The sequence below is a fragment of the Mobula birostris genome, chromosome 5 (assembly GCF_030028105.1).
Source record: "Mobula birostris isolate sMobBir1 chromosome 5, sMobBir1.hap1, whole genome shotgun sequence".
NCBI classification, from domain to species: Eukaryota; Metazoa; Chordata; class Chondrichthyes; order Myliobatiformes; family Myliobatidae; genus Mobula; species Mobula birostris.
The window spans coordinates 6858010-6875544 of record NC_092374.1 but is presented as its reverse complement, the minus strand read 5'-3'; the positions used below and the strand labels follow the sequence as shown (position 1 = coordinate 6875544).

General features: G+C 49.3%; 1 protein-coding gene across 1 annotated transcript in view; it reads right to left on the bottom strand.

Moving 5' to 3' along the window:
- Nucleotides 1–488: 488 nt before the first annotated feature.
- The window catches only part of phf24 (PHD finger protein 24), a 63849-nt gene continuing 46802 nt past the window's right edge, over nt 489–17535 (bottom strand). The window contains exons 5-8 of the mRNA XM_072257090.1: nt 15779–15981; nt 13154–13320; nt 7653–7754; nt 489–1105 (exon numbers count right to left, since the gene is read on the bottom strand). Coding sequence (XP_072113191.1) covers nt 1009–1105; nt 7653–7754; nt 13154–13320; nt 15779–15981 — 569 coding nt within the window. The 3' untranslated portion in view covers nt 489–1008. The remainder of the gene's footprint in view (nt 1106–7652; nt 7755–13153; nt 13321–15778; nt 15982–17535) is intronic.

Below are 17535 nucleotides of genomic sequence, written 5' to 3'. Positions count from 1 at the left end.
TTACAGGTGGAGGGACTGAGATTCAGTGATGGGGGAGAGTCAGTGGGTTGTGGGAGGGGATTCAGTGGGTGGGGGAGTGTCCCTGGGGTGTGGGGGGGATTCAGTGGGTGGGGGAGAGTCAGTGGGATGTGGGAGGGGACTCAGTGGGTGGGAGAGTGTCCTTAGGGATGTGGAGGGGATTCAGTGGGTGGGCGGAGGGTGTGGATGGGTTTCAGGTTAATAAATGCTGAGGTTTCTCACCGAGGGAGAAGCTGTGTGCTGTCAGGTGGGAATGCCAGCCATCCCAAAAGGCCCTGCAATGTCAGGTATTGAGTATGTGAGTGGCTCACAGCAGAGTAACTGAGGCAGCAATGTGCAGTGAGGCCGAGGAAAGGGAGGGTGACTGGCCAATAACCTCATACTGTCCACTCCCCCCAACCCCCCACCAGCCCATACCCGGAGGGTTGAGGAGCAGAGGTCACCACCGGTTCTCTTTCCACCGTCGCTTGTGTCCCCCCACCCCCAACCGCACTGCCAGTGTGTGGGGAACGCAGGGCAGGAGAGGAGCGGCAAGGGGGGAACAAACTGGGAGGGGCTGCCAATGAGGAGGAGATAGGGAAGGTGAGTGTGGGAGAGTAATGGGGAAGGGATGGGGTTAGAGAGATCGTGGGGCAGAGGAAGGGGAGTCGTGGGAGAGGGAGGGGTAGGGATTATCATGAGAGGAAATGTAATTAGGGTGGGGAGTGGGGAAGGGAAAGGGGAGCACTGGGAGGAATGGGAATGGGGAGGAAGGGAAAGGGTGAGGCGTTGAAGAAGCAGAAGGGAGAGTGGGTGAGGGAATCGGTGATGGAGGGCCGAAGCTGGGGGTGACGGAATGAGGTGGAAGAGGGGTTAGGTCGGGAGGTGAGGAGCTGAGAGAAGGTTTGAAGAGGTGAGAGAGGGTGGTGTTGGGCTGGGGGCTCAGGGAGTGGTTAAGGTAACAGAGGGATGAGGAGTGATGGTTCAGCCTTCCGAGCGAGCTCCCCTGGTTTAGGCCAGGGGTTGCAGGTGAATCGCTGCACTGTTGGGCCGGGCAGCCAGGACATAGATGGCACTTTCCTTGAGGAAGGATTTCCAGTTGACAGGCCTGTGGAGAGAGGAGGGAGAGACAGACTGAGCAATGGGAGAGACAGGGAGTGAGGGAGAGAGGGGAGTGAGGGGGAGAGGGGAGTGAGGGGGAGACAGGGAGTGAGGTGGTAGAGGACACACACTCAATGATTCAGGAACAGCTTCTTCCTCTCCACTATCCGATTTCTGGAAGTCCATGAACCCATGAACACCACCCCACTATCCGTCGTTCACACGATTTATTGAGTTTTGAAACTTACAGGTTTTTATGTCTTTGCCCTGTACTGCTGCCTCAAATCGACTAATGTCACAAAATTTTATTCATTAATAATAAACCTGATTCTGATTTTAATTCTGATCGGTCTCTGGGCCATGGGGAATTATTTGTGTGTTTGGGTCAGTCTGGGGAAATTTCCACTGCCCAGAAGTTACCATGGTGATGGTGAGGCTCGGATCTTTCAACAGGAAGCATCAACAGAATTAAATCGGGAGGGGGAAGGAAACAGGGAGGGGGAGAGGGAGGAGTGTGTGTGTGAGATAGGGTGTGGGGTAAGAGAGGGTGAGCGAGAAAGAGAGAGGGTGGGGGAGAGAGAGAGAGAGAGAGAGAAAGAGAGAGGGTGGGAGGAGTGAGAAAGGGAGAGAGTTTATAGAGAGGTTGTGTAGAGAGGGAGATGTAGAGAAGGGGAGGGATCGAGGAGGAAGAACAGAGGGGGAAGGAGAGAGGGAGGGAAGAGATGGGAGAGAGGGGAGAGGGGGATGGGGAGAGGGAGGGAGAGAAAGGGAGGGAGAAGGGGAGGGAGAAAGGGAGAGAGAGAATAGAGGTGTTGAGGGTTGGGGTGTGAGAGAGTTAGAGTGGGGAAGGTCGGGGGAGAGAGAGAGGAAAAAGAGAAGGACAGAGAAGGGAGGGACAAGGGAGTGGGGGGAGAGAACAGGACCAAGGATTTGTTCTGAGGGGGGGCTATTTATAAATGGAGATGAGTTCCTGAGACTGGGATCAAGAGGGTAATTTGTATCTGGGAAATTGGGAAGTGAGGAGTCTTTGATGTGAAACTCTGCTTCAGTGTCCACAAAGGCTGCCTGACCAGCTGAAATTCCAGCACTTTCCACTTCCACTGATATTGGATCCAACTGTTTAATTCTTAGATTGTTATTTTCTTTGCAGTTTAACAATTAATTATCTGCTTGTATTTTAAGTGTGACAAAAAACCAAGTTATCAGAAGATTGATACTGATGAGAGAGATAAGGGAGACAATGAAGAAGCGTTCAAAATGTTAATGAGAGAGGAGAGAGATAACGGAAAAGAAACACAATTAAGAGTATTGACAGACCGGTTGCTTTGAACCTGAAGTGTTTGAAGTTTGATGGACAGGCGATACCCCAGCAGGGGGGATAAAAAGAATAGGTTCGCTAAGGCATGACACACACCACGAGATCACGAGATAACAAGACCCTGGAAGAGCGGTGTGCCCCCACAAGTTGGTGGGAGTTTGGAGGTCTGATCACGGGACCGACCATAGACGCACAGGGTGAAAAGGTACGATCAGCGGGAGCCTGGTGTGTTTGTCCGCCCTTGCCTGGGTGCCGGGTTCACCGTGGAAGAACGGTCGTATCCAGAACGGAGGGGTCACAGTCGGTGACCACAGAAGACATTAAAAGGGTTCACCCGAAAGCTAACTGCAAAGAACAAAGGTCTGTCTGAATCCGATTTGCATGTTATCTCTCTCTCTCCAACAGCACAACAGCGATTACTGCAAACTGTCCTAAGCTGAACTGAACTCTGCGTCACTTGAGACTGATCATTTTACCCCTAGACTGCGATAGCTTGTTTGATTCCTATTACCCTAGTTCTGTGTACATGTGTGTTTTATCATTGCTAATCTGTTGCATTCATATCCTTACGATTAGAGTACTGTGTTACTTATTTCTTTAATAAAACTTTCTCAGTTCCAGTAATCCAGACTCCAACTAAGTGGTCCATTTCTGCTGGTTTGGCAACCCAGTTACAGGGTACGTAACAAGTGGGGATCTCGTCCGCGATTTTGAACGCCAAATTTGGGACTGGGTAAATTGATTGGGTTAAAATTCCCGAAAGAAAGAAAGGGCAAATAGCAGAAATGGAAATTGAGGAATTTCTAAAGGTGCCAACCTTGGAGGCATTAGAAGATGCCAGGAAATCAGAATTGGCAACTGTGGCCAAATGGGTGAATCTTTTTAAGGGGAAGTCGACAATGAGGAGAGCGGAGATGCACAGAGCTATCATAGAGCATTATGTATCTAAAGGTGTGTTTCTCCAAGGGGAGCTGGAGGTGGTATCTATGGGAAAACCTGGTGGAGAAGCAGTACAGCTGCAGATTGAAAAATTGAGACTCAAGCACGAGTTCCGGTTAAAACAGCTGGAGCGAGAAGAGAGGGACAAGCAGTTAGAACAACGAGAGAGAGAGAAACAGAGGAAAAGGGAATTTGAGCTGGAGAAGTTAAGGATGTGGCTAGCGCAGGGGCCCATGCCGAACCAAGGTGGAGGGTTCAGGGCGACTCAGGAGGTTAGGCTGGTTCCCCCATTTGAGGAGGCCGATGTTGATCGGTACTTTCTCCATTTTGAAAAAGTTGCTGCAAGTCAGGACTGGCCGAGGGATAAGTGGGCTGTTTTGCTTCAGAGCGTACTTAAAGGAAAAGCCCAGCAAGCTTACTCTGCTTTGTCCGCAGAAGATGCCCAGAGGTATGATGTGGTGAAAGAGGCCATACTCAGGGTTTATGAGTTGGTCCCGGAGGCATACCGGCAGAGGTTCTGGAATGCGAGGAAGCAGTGGGGCCGCACGTATTTAGAGTTTGTCCGTGAGATGCAGACATATTGTGAGCGTTGGTGCGCCTCAAAAGGGGTCAATGGCGATTATGACAGACTGCTACAGCTAATACTGATTGAGCAGTTTAAAGGTTGTGTCCCTGAAGGTATGAGACCCTACCTAGATGAGAAAGAGGCAGACACGTTAGCCGCAACTGCTAAGTTAGCGGATGAATACGCGTTAACGCACAAAGCAAAGTTTACACCGAGTAAAGGATACCAGAAGGGTAGTCAAGAGGGCGGGGAGAGTCCGCCAGAAAAGTCAGAAAGTAAGCCGGGAACTAGTGAGAGGGATAAGGTAGACTGGAAGCAGTCTGGTAGGAAGTCTCCTGGGGTCGTATGCTATAATTGTGGGAAAGTCGGACACTTTGCGTCCAGGTGCTTTGCCCCAAAGAAGGAGACGGGGAAAGGAAAAACGACGGTTCCGACTGGTTGTATTGAGCTGGCAAACAAACCGCTAGGGGAGAAGAGGTCTGATAAAGTTCAGGAAGGGCATGAGAGGTTTATCTTGGCTGGATTGATGTCGGTGAAGGAGGGGTTAAACCCAGTTCCAGTACGGATCTGGAGAGACAATGGAGCTTGTCAGTCATTGATATTAAAGAGTGTGTTAGACTTTAGTTCAGAGACCCAGACTGGGGAGGTCAGGGTGATAAAAGGCATTGGGAAAGGGACTGAAGCAGCACCTTTGCACCAGATACACCTAAAAAGCGACTTGGTCTCCGGACCGGTCACGATCAGGGTGAGGCCCGAACTACTGATGGAAGACGTGGAGGTCTTACTCGGTAATGACCTCGCCGGCGGAAATGTGTTCTCAGCAGTAAAACTGACAAGCCAGCCTGCCAGCATTGAGGCCCTGCCCATGGACTCACAGGTTTATCCCGTTTGCGCAGTGACTCGCCGCATGCCCAGAAAGGCTGCCGAAGCGAATGTAGATTTAGCGGAGACGTTTTTACCAGCCTTGTACCAGGAGGAGTTAGAAAGTGAGAAGCAGCGTAGTGAAACGGAAGTTAAGGTAGACTTATCATTAGCAAGGAAGGAATTTATATAGGCACAGGAGCGAGACGAGGAGCTGATGGTTTTGACGGAGACAGCTCTCTCCGAAGCAGAATTAAAAAGGGAGCCAGTGGGCTATTATGTGAAGAAGGGAGTACTAATGAGGAAATGGAGACCACGTACCGTGCCCGCAGATGAGGAATGGGGGGTGGTGCCGAAAATTTATGGGGATGAGATTCTTAACCTGGCCCACAAGATACCCCTCAGGGGACATTTTGAGGGGAGGAAGACAGTCGGTAGAATCATGAAGGAGTCTTACCGGCTGCACAGGAGGAAGGATGCTATTGACTATTGTAGACGTGAGCTAACACAGTTACAGGCTATTGATATGCTAACAGCTTGCCATGATAGGCGAACAGACCCAGTCGGTGTTATCACAAAAATTAATGAGGCTAGGGTGCCACCTGATAAGGGGAAAACCCATTTTGAAAGGATAAGTGTGGTGCTGACCAGATGGGAGAACTCTATTGTGTTGACCAACTTTGCTGATGGGTTCTCTCACTTAACCCCCGAACAAAGCGAGCTGACGATAAAGCTAATTAACCGGCACGCACACGTATGTCCGGTTGTCCCGAGGCGATGCAAAGAGCCGGGACATGGTGTTGTTGTCACATCAGGTCAGCCTAGTGAGCAACACCCCTATAGAATGATTAATTCAGTGACAAAAGGGCTAAAGAACGCAGAAGCGTATATTGACGATGTAGTGGTCTGGAGTGACACGTGGGAGGAGCTGTTTAAAAAGCTGTTTGAAGCCAGCCTGACAGTGAACCTCGCAAAAAGTGAATTCGGCCATGGAAAGATCACTTATCTGGGATTTGTGGTTAGACAGGGGCAGCTGGCGCCGCTGCAGGCTAAGGTGCAGGCTATCTCTGAAGTCCCCATCTCGACAGACAAGAGAGCCCTGAGAAGGTTCTTGGGGTACTATCGGAAGTTTTGCAAAAACTTTGCGGATATTACCCTCCCTCTTATTAAGCTCTTGCCAAAGAATGCTAAGTTTGTGTGGGACGACTCTTGTTATTTTTGTCCGGGATGGAAACCACTGAGAATTTACACTGATCACAACCCATTAGTGTTTTTGGCCACTATGAAGTTTGTTAAGTTGTGCCTGGTCTTAGAGGATTATTAAAGTAACACATATAAAAGGAATGGAAAGGTGATTGCTGACTGTCTGTCAAGGTGTTGACAACTTAAAGTTCTCTGTATTAGCTGAATAGCTGATGACCCTGTATAGTAGTGTGTATCTAATAACGTATTCATGCCTATAATTTTTACCCCAGTAAAAATCCTTTGAAGGATAAGGGTGTGACGAAAAACCAAGTTATCAGAAGATTGATACTGATGAGAGAGATAAGGGAGACAATGGAGAAGCGTTCAAAATGTTAATGAGAGAGGAGAGAGATAACGGAAAAGAAACACAATTAAGAGTATTGACAGACCGGTTACTTTGAACCTGAATTGTTTGAAGTTTGATGGACAGGCGCTACCCCAGCAGGGGGATAAAAAGAACAGGTTCGCTAAGGCATGACACACACCACGAGATCACGAGATAACAAGACCCTGGAAGAGCAGTGTGCCCCCACAAGTTGGTGGGGGTTTGGAGGTCTGGTCACGGGACCAACCATAGATGCACAGGGTGAAAAGGTACAATCGGCGGGAACCTGGTGTGTGTGTCTGCCCTTGCCTGGGTGCCGGGTTCACCGCGGAAGAACGGTCATATCCGGAACGGAGGGGTCACAGTCGGTGACCACAGAAGACATTAAAAGGGTTCGCCCGAAAGCTAACTGCGAAGAACAAAGGTCTGTCTGAATTAGATTTGCATGTTATCTCTCTCCAACGGCACAACAGTGATTACTGCGAACTGTCCTAAGCTGAACTGAACTCTGCGTCACTTGAGACTGATCATTTTACCCCTAGACTGCGATAGAGCTTGTTTGATTCCTATTACCCTAGTTCTGTGTACATGTGTGTTTTATCATTGCCAATCTGTTGCATTCATATCCTTATGATTAGAGTACTGTGTTACTTATTTCTTTAATAAAACTTTCTTAGTTCCAGTAATCCAGACTCCAACTAAGTGGTCCATTTCTGCTGGTTTGGCAACCCAGTTACGGGGTACGTAACATAAGCGATTCTTATATGCAGATAACAGTTTAATCTGCCGCTAGAGCAGGGCTTCCCAACCCGTCCTATGCCATGGACTCCGACCACTAACCGAAGGGGACGAGGACTCCAGGTTGGGAACCCTTGATCCAGTGGTTACATTAGTAAAATTCTGGAAACTTCTTTCAGTACTGAGTAATTGAATAAGTGCTTTCTCATTGGTTAACTCTTATCTATAAATTTGAATGGAATTTGAATGGAATCCTTATCTAGGGGTATGAAAATAGCAGTCTTCAGGGCAGCACCACCTTAACCTTAGTTTTCCCTACACGTAGCTTTCTCTGCCACCGTTTGCTCAGACTTTCCTTTGTTCTATCAACACTTCATAAAACAATTGTGCAGCAGCAAGTTTTGTGCCTCTTTCCTGACTTCTGAAAGAACTTTGGATTGGAAACACCAGCAGCCAGAAGCGAGGGCGGGTCTCTCTGGAGATTGTCCTGTCTTGGAAAGGGCTTCAGCAGGTTGCTGCTGTTGGACAGGCTGTGACTGCCCCTCTCCCTGTTCTCCACTCACCTGCTCTCCTCTGGGTCCTTGCAGAGCAGGGACTTGTCCTGGACTCTCCCGCGTCCTTTATTTGCCGGGCTTCCCTCTGACATGGGTTCGACATGGCTGATACTGGGAGAAACAGACACATTGTCACACCCCTCCTGCGGCAGCTCAGCTGATGAGAGGTCATAGAACACTACTGCACAACTAGTCTGTACCAATCCATTTAATTGTCTATTCTAATTTATCTACACCAGGACCATGGCTCTCCATACCCGTCCCATCCAAATTCCTCTTAAATGTTGAAATTGACCCTGCATCCACCTCTTGCACCTTCACCAGCCTCTGAGTATAATAGTTTCCCCTCATGTTCCCCTTAAGCATTTCACCTTTCACCCTTAACCCCTGACCTCTCACCCAACCTCAATGGAAAAAGCTTGCCTGCATTTACCCAATCTAAACCCCTCATAGCTTTGTATACCTCTACCAAATCTCCCCTCATTCTCCTACACTCCAGGGAATAAAATCCTAACCTATTCAATCTTTCCCTATAACTGAGGGCCTTGTCCCAGCAAAAGGATTTCAGGTCCATCAAACCCGTCCCACCGTTCAATCATGTCCTAATTTTCCAAAGTGGTGAGTCACATCCGACAGTTGGTCTGTCATATTTACAGAGACAGGACGCCTGTGTGGGAGAGTTTCTGCCGTGGAAAACCACTGCACCAGGACAGTTCCACTGTCTCGACCTCAGAAGCCCAGATCCAGTGGCAGGAGAAATCACCACAAACTGGGGACTTCTTTGGTTGCAGTGGATGACCATGACATCTTCTGTGCCGTGTCCTGCCCGTTGTACTCCCCAGAGCGTTGCAGTACTGCCGTTGGATCTGACTGTAGATCTCATCCGCCCAGTCTGCCAGAGCTGACTTTGCCTGCTAGGCCAGGCATGTCCCTACCTCACTGGGGTAAACCCTCACCTGGTTTAGCCCGCCTGTCGAAGCGGTGTCCCAGGGTGTGGCCACTGTCACATGCAAACAGCTACTTGGAGCCACTGAGTATCCGGATGGGTCCAAAGGTGAGTGAGCTGCCCCAGACTGGCCATGACAAGCCCCTACACCTGAGGTACTACCCCTCCCTGGACATGTCACACAGCTCCTCACAGTTATCTGCATTGAAATCCACTTGTCATCTCTAAATGATCCAGATTCCCTTGAATCTAGCCTTCGATAACCTTCTTCACTACCAACACCACCAAATTTTGTGTTATCTAAAAACTTGCTGATAAATCTTTGTGCATTCACACCCACATCATTTCTACACAGGTATAAAGAAGCGGGCTAGACAGATGTGGGCCAAACACAGGACAAACGCGATTAGCTAAGATGGCCGGGTTAGTCAGCACGGACCATTTGGGATGCCGGACCTGTTTGTGTTCTGTCGTCAGAGGCTGCAGAGGGTTGTCAATGCAGCCAACTCGAACACGGGCACAGCTTTCCCCGCCGTGGAGGACACCTTCGAAAGGCGGTGTCTCAGGAGGTGGTGTTCATCGTTCGGGGCCCCATCACCCAGAACACGCTCTCCTCTCATTGCTGTCATCAGGGAGGAGGTACAGGAGCTTGAAGGCACACTCAGCAATTCAGGAACAGCTTCTTCCCCTCCACCATCAGATTTGTGAATGGGCAACGAGCCCGTGAACACCACCTCACTAACCAACTAACCATTTTCTTTCCAATTAAAGCAGTTTGATGTCTTTGCACCGTACCGCTACCACAAGATAACAAATCTCACATTATATTAACACAAGAGATTCTGAAGATGCTGGAAGTCCAAAGCAACAAGCACAAAATGCCGGATAAACTCAGCAGGTCAGGCAGCATCTATGGAGACGAATAAACAGTAGATGTTTCAGCCTGTGATCTTTTATCAGAATCAGGTTCAATATCACTGACATATCTCATGAAATGTGTTGTTTTGTGGCAGTGGTACATTGCAATGCACAATAATAAAAAACTATAAATTACAATAAGAAATATATATTGCATAAAAATTAAATTAATAAGTACATTGAAGAGAGAGCAAAATCGTGTGAGATGGTGTTCATGAGTTCATTGTCGAGTCATAAACCTGCTGGCAGAGGAGAAGAAGCTGTTGCTGAAACATTAAGTGTGTGTCTACAGGCTCCTGTACATCCTCTCTCAGAGGGCACGTCCTGGCTGATGGGGGTCCAGAATGATGGATGCTGGCTTTTTCAGACATCACCTTTTGACGGTGGCCCCGATGCCAGGGAGACTAGTGCCCGCGATGGAACTGGCTGAGTTTGCAACCTTCTGCAGCTTTTTTTGATCCAGTGCAGTAACCCAACCAGTCAGAATGCTCTCCACCGTACATCAGTTCCTCCAGCGTTGCTGCATTCTGTAATTCAGTGATAATAAATCCGATTCTGATTCATTCTCTCTCTATAAGAAATCTCCCTCTCACTACTTCCCCACAACAAATCTCATCTCTAACCACACCACGAGAATCCTTCAGTACAGAACCCCCAACAGGACATGCTGTCTTCTCATTGCTACCATAAGGGAGGAGATACAGGAGTCTGAAGACACACACTCAATGGTTTACGAACGGCTTCTTCCCCTCTGCCATCAGATTTCTGAACAGTCCGTGAAATAATCAACACTATCTCACTATTCTATGTTTCTATTTATTTTTGTAATTTATAGTAATATTTTGACTTTTACTGTACTGCTGCGACAAAACAACAAATGTCACCTCAGGTGTCAGTGATAGCGTAGCTGTCTCTGATTCTGAATTCTGCTCCCTCTGCCTTTTCATCACTAAGCTACTATATCTCAGCCAAGTGGGACCAGAGTAGCTAGTGTGCTGTCCGTATTAGACACTGCTGGCTACAAGGAAATGTTGGATAAACTTGGATTGATTTTTTTTCATCAGTTTCTCTGTCTCTGTCAGAGGTGGCCATTTCTGCCCATCAAGTCTATGCTAGCCTATTCTCCAATCAGTTTCACTGTGAGCTACTCTTCCCACAAAATGGTGGTTGTGAAGTGTCTCGTGTGGTAGTAGTGGGTAGCGTTTGTCGCTAGCAGTCTTGCGAAAAGGAGAGCTGAATGTGTAAGTCTCCCCCTGCCAGTACATAGCCTCTCCCACAACAAGTCTCATGTAGTGCCTCCTCATTGGCGACACACGGAAACTGAACTCCTTTCAGACTCAGGTTAAATTACAAAGGACGGGGAGCATGTCTGGCCCCTGTACACGTAGCATGCAGGCCTACTGGTGTGTGGACACACCCTGGTGCTCGTGTACCAGATCCCCAGCTATGGGTAAATAGCCCCACTGCCTTGTGGGCAGCCTCGGGAGAGACGTAGGCTACGGGAGTAAACCCAGACAGCAAATCCGGAGTGGAGCCTTTAAGATGGCTGGATGTCTTTGATCATCCTTCCAGCAGCTCCTGTAGCCAAGCTGGTACCAAACGTATTGCTTCATAAGCTTTCCTTTGGACTACACTGGTGAGGCCAAGAGGGGGATCTTGATGACTGGGTATCTCAGGAGCTCCATACCTTCCACCCAGACTCGTGATGATGATCATCATCACCTTTGAGACAGACGGATGCCAACAAACCGCTCTTCCCACATCCCAGAGTCTCCCACACACCCACATACTGCTGGGAATTGTACTGTGGCCAATTACTGTCTCTTTCACCAGAGAGCGGAAAATCTGTGGTCGTTGCTGCAGCTGGCTGTGGATGCCGAGTCATTGAGTCTATTTAAAGTGGAGGTTAATAGGTTCCTGATTAGTCAGTCCAAATGGCCTAAATCTGCTCCTATGTCGGGTTATCAGGCCTTGACGGTATAGCAGTCTTCGTCTGCATAGCGAAAAGGAGCCTTGGAAATGTCTGCAAGCATCCTGCCGGCGAAACGCTCTCGCTCATGGGAACTTGAAGGGAAATGGAATCATTCCTGAAACTTGGCAGCACAGTCTCACTGCTCTCATTGGCTTGGCACAGGACTGTTAGAACCACCACAGTTTGTTTCAACATGGAAGAGACCACTTCAGCTCCAGCTGTCTCAGAGCATCGTAGAACACCCACTGACTTTCATAGAACATGGAACAGATCCTTCAGCCCACAGTGTTGTACTGACCCAATTAAATTAGTAATCAAATGGTGGTGGAGACTCAACAGGCCAACTGGCCTATTTCTGCTCCTGTGTCTTACGGTCTTCCTTCCCTCCAATGACATGGCTGTTTTTATCTTTTGCCGGAGCAGTGGTGGCCCATGAGCAGAGTGTGAGAGTGCTGGCAGGCTGCTCGGTGTCATTACTGAAGCCAGGGGGAGCCTCATGTTCAATTATGTGAGACTGTACACACTCTGTAATTATGCAAATTGATGCATTAGGGGGTCAGGTAAACAGTCTCAGCAGCAAACTCTGTGTGTCCCACTGAGCCTTCTTGTATTAGCTTTTTTAATTACTGGAAGTACTCAGCCAACATTCGAGTTCAAGAGCTCTGAGGTACTATGCAGCTCGATAAAACCCTGGTTAGACCACATTTAGAGTATCGTGTTCGGTTCTGGTCGCCTCATTATAGGAAGGATGCGGAAGCTTTAGAGAGGCTGCATAGATCTGGCAGGATGATGCCTGGATAAGACAGCATGTCTTATGAGGATGGGTTGAGTGAGTTCGGGCTTTTCTTTTTGAATCGAAGGAGGAAGAGAGGTGACTTGATAGAGGTGTACAAGATGAAGAGGCAGAGACTTATTGATTTATTTATTTAGAGATACAGTGTGGAACAGACCCTTCCAGCCCAATGAGCCGCATCATCCACCAACCCACCGATTTAACCCCAGCCTAATCACAGGACAATTTACAATGGCCGATTAACCTTCTCACCAGGATGTCTTTGGACTGTGGGAGGAAACCGGAGCACCCGGAGGAAACCCATTCACAGGAAGGACGTACAAACTTTCTTACACAGGTCGCTAGAATTGAGCTCTGAACTCCGAGGCCCTGAGCCAACCGCTATGCTACCGTGACGCCTAATCAAGTGGACAGTCAGAGTCTTTTTCCCAGGGTGGAAATGGCTAACATGACGGGCCATAATTTTAAGGTGATGGGAGGAAAGTATAGGGGAGATGTCAGATGTCATTTTTTTTACACACAGAGAGTGGTGAGTGTAACATCCTGCCAGGGGTAGCGTTAGAGGCAGATAGGTCAAACACATTTAAGAGACTGAGATAGGCACATGGACGTAGAATTCTAAGTTCTAGTATGGGAGAAAACTAGGTAACCCGGAGGAAACCCGTGCGGTCATGAGGGAATGTACGAACTCCTTACAGACAGTAGCGGGTTACTGGCATTGTAACAGTGTAATGCTGACCGCTATGCCGTTATATTAAAAACAACCTGATCTGATCAACGTCGTGCTGACCGCTACGCCGTTATATTAAAAACAACCTGGTTCGGAGCTTCCTACCGCCGCCCACCACGTACGCGTAAACCCCCGACACAGCAGCTCTCACCTGACACTGCAGGACTGCGACGCCTTGGTATTCTTGCAGAACCAGGACTGTTGGGCCCTCTTACACTCGCCAGCTGTGATCAGGCCATCCCGGTTCTGATCCAGGCTCCGGAAGATGCTGCGAGCCCTCTCGCGTTCCTTGGCAGTCAGGAGGCGCAGGAGAGAGTTCTAGAAAAACAAATGGCAGTGACGTGCTGGGTTTGAAACCCTGGAGTCTACAGGGTTCGAGTTCGTAAGGCAGGTGTCCAGACCACGATGAGTTAGGGCGGGTGTGGAAATGGTTTCGCAAATGATGATCCCCTTCATCCCTCCTCATATCTCCTCCCACACCTCCCATCTTAATCTTAACCTGGACCAGCCCCTAAGCTCCCTCACAAAGAAAGCAGAACAGTACCTCTACTTTCTTACAAGTTTGCACAGGTTCAGCATGTCACCAAAAACTTTGACAAACTTCTAAAGATGTACAGTGGAGAATATCCTTACTGGTTGCATCAAGGCCTGGTATACCAATGCTTCAGAACAGAAATGTGTACAAGAAGTGGTGGATACGGCCCAGCCAGCATGGGTAAAGCCCACCCCACCACTGAGTGCTGCCACACGAAAGCTTCAACCTTCATCAAGGAACCCCATCATCCAGGCCATGGTCTCTTCTCACTGCTGACATCAGGCAGGAGCTACAGGAGCCTCAGGCCCCACATCACCGGGCTCAGGGACAGTTACTCCATCAACCACCAGGTTCCTGAACCAGCGTGGATCACCTCAACACACGTTCATAGAACATAGAACATAGAATAGTACAGCACAGTACAGGCCCTTCAGCTCACAATGTTGTGCCAACCCTCAAACCCTGCCTCCCATATAACCCCCCACCTTAAATTCCTCCATATACCTGTCTAGTAGCCTCTTAAACTTCACTAGTGTATCTGCCTCCACCACTGACTCAGGCAGTGCATTTTACGCACCAACCACTCTCTGAGTAAAAAACCTTCCTCTAATATCCCCCTTGAACTTCCCACCCCTTACCTTAAAGCCATGTCCTCTTGTATTGAGCAGTGGTGCCCAGGGGAAGAGGCGCTGGCTATCCACTCTATCTATTCCTCTTAATATCTTGTACACCTTTATCATGTCTCCTCTCATCCTCCTTCTCTCCAAAGAGTAAAGCCCTAGCTCCCTTAATCTCTGATCATAATGCATACTCTCTAAACCAGGCAGCATCCTGGTAAATCTCCTCTGTACCCTTTCCAATGCTTCCACATCCTTCCTATAGTGAGGTGACCAGAACTGGACACAGTACTCCAAGTGTGGCCTAACCAGAGTTTTATAGAGCTGCATCATTACATCGCGACTCTTAAACTCTATCCCTCAACTTATGAAAGCTAACACCCCATAAGCTTTCTTAACTACCCTATCCACCTGTGAGGCAACTTTCAGGGATCTGTGGACATGTGCCCCGAGATCCCTCTGCTCCGCCACACTACCAAGTATCCTGCCATTTAATTTGTACTCTGCCTTGGAGTTTGTCCTTCCACAGTGTACCACCTCACACTTCTCCGGGTTGAACTCCATCTGCCACTTCTCAGCCCACTTTGTCACTTGGAATATAGTGTTCAGTTCTGGTCACGTTATAGGACATGGAAGCATTAGCATGGTGCAGCAGAGATTTACCGGGATCCTGCCTGGATTAGCAAACCATAAACACAAGAGATCCTGCAGATGCTGGAAATGCAGAGCAACACACACAAAATACTGGAGGAACTCAGCAGGCCAGGCAGCAAGTATGGAGAGGGATAAACAGGCAATATTTTGGGCTGAGACCCTTCTTCAGAATTGGAAAGGAAGGGGAATAAGCCAGAATAACAAGGTAGGGGGAGAGGAAGAACAAACCTGGTGAGGGGGAAGGTGGGTGGGTGGGGGAAGGGCAATGAAACAAGAAGCTGGGAGCTGATAGGTGGAAAATGTAAAGGGCTGATGAAGAAAGAATCTGATTGGAAAGCAGAGTGGACCATGGGAGAAAGGGAAGGAGGAGGGACACCAGAAGGAGGAGATGAGAAGAGGTAAGAAAGGAGCCAGAGTGGAGAATTGAAGAAGAGGGAAGGGTAGGGGAAAAATTGTCTGGAGCGTTTGCCCCTCCCCTTCCCTCTTCTTCAATTGCTATCAAGTTGGAGCTAGCCAGACGGAATGTGATGTGTTGCTCCTCCACCCTGTGATTGCCCTCAACGTGGCAGAAGAAGAGGCTGTGGACCGACATGTCGGAATGACAATGGCGACAGGAATTAAAATGCTCAGCCAACGGAAAAACCTTCTTTTGGTTGATGGAGCAGAGATGCTTGACAAAGCTGTCCCCCAATCTATGTTGGGTCTCACCAAAGTAGAGGAAGCCACATCGGGAACGGCAGATACAGTCGACGACCCGAACAGATTCACAGGTGAAGCGTTGCCTCACCAGACAGAAATGTTTGAGGCCCTGAGTGGAGGTGAGGGAGGAGGTGGGTGGGCTGGTGTAGCACTTGTTCCACTCACAGGGTTAAGGGATGGGAGGGAGATTAGTGGCGAGAGACGAATGATCAAGTTGATCTGAGGGGATCTTCTTGTCGTATATCCCAAGCCTTGGGCCTGGCCCACCTACCTGTGAGCGGGTTCTCTGGAGCAGCAGCAGGGACTCATGGTACAGGAAGTCCGTCCACTCCATCTGGCCCTTCTTGTCGCCGTCCAGGGCGGTGAACTGGGCCACAACCAGTTCCTCTGCCTCCTCGTTCATCTGCTCGTCAAAGAGCTGCTTGTGGACAAAGTGCTTGAAATGGAGGAAATCGTCCGAGGTGAGGCAGGACTCTGAAAAAGCAGGAGGCGTTCCGGCATGAATGCGGTAGGGAGATCTCCGCAGACGCCTGCGGGGGATGGAGGGAGGGAAGAGAGGGAAGAGAGATTGGGAGATACCCTTGGACATTAGGGATGGTGGGAGGGAGACCCTGGCAAGGCAGGGAATGAGAGATGGAGGACGGGAGATATCCTCGGATGAGGGAGGGAGAGAGATCTTCTCGGACATGGATGAGGCCACTGGGAGCTAAAATGGGAGGCTCCTCGCCTCACAAGATGCAGGTCCTCATGAGGAGGGTATCTGATCTCCTACAGAGAGGCAGGTATCTGACCCCACCCAGGAGTCCGATCATCGGACACTTGATTCCACAGGGACAGACTGTATGGAAGGAGACACTGCTGGGTGTGGTCACAGATAATCACACTCTCCTCCCGAAAATCCGATTGGGAATTCGGGATCAGCCCCGGAGAGTGGGAAGTGCTGGTAAAGAGACAAAGGTGAGCTTTATTTGTCACACGTACGTCAAAACATCACAACATACAGTGAAATGCATCGTTTATGCCAAATCAGATCAGTGAGGATTGTACTGTGTCACACTTCTGGCTCCAACACAGCACCACGCCCACAGCTCAACAACCCACCCACACATCTTTGGGACAAGGAGGAAACCCACACGGTCTCGGGGAGATTGTAGGGTGATTGAGCCCGATCTCATAGCCGACGCTGTATCAGCATCATGCTAACGGCTCTGTTACCCTGCCGGCCCCGGTGAGTCTGAGCAGGTAAGGGGGGAGAGGATAAATAAACGCAGTGGGGGGGGGGGAATGTGGCAGGGACACACAGCCAGCAACATCAGTCCTTGTGTGGACGGACCAGTCTCCGTCCCTTTTCAGTTTCACCATCTGAGGGTAGATGGCAAGGCCGGCAGCTATCACACATCCCCAGCTGACCCTGGGGAAGGGGGAGGGGGGGTGGGGGTGGGGGAATAATATGCCCCCTTGAACCACCACAGTCCTTCTGGCGAAGGTGCCTCCCAGTGCTGTAATTTAGTTATTTTGACAGTGCAGAACAGGCCCTCGAGCTATGCTGCCAGCAACCCACCTGTTTAACCCTAGTCTAATCACTGGACAATTGACAATGACCAATTAACCTACTAACCGGAACGTCTTTGTGGGAGGAAACCGGAGCACCTGGAGGAAATCCTCATGGACACAGGGAAAACACACAAACTCCTTGCATATGGATTTGGAATTGAACTCTGAACTCTGACAACCGCTACGCTGCCATGGTTAAGGTTGATTGGGTGACCAAGATGTAAAGTATCCTGACTGGTTGCTGTTCCTTTTCACGCCTTCTGGCAGCTTTTTTTTTGCCATTTCTGTAGCATCTGACGGTTTTTTACGAGGCCGAGTTGCTAGCTCAACACTCGACCCAGCGCGGACAGAAAGCGCACAAAGGGCCGGCCAGATTCGAACTCAGGTCAAAATCCGGTGCTGATGTCACCACACCACCGGGCGGCTAATCATGGTCTGGTACAGAAATGCAAATGTGCAGGAGTGTAAGAAGGT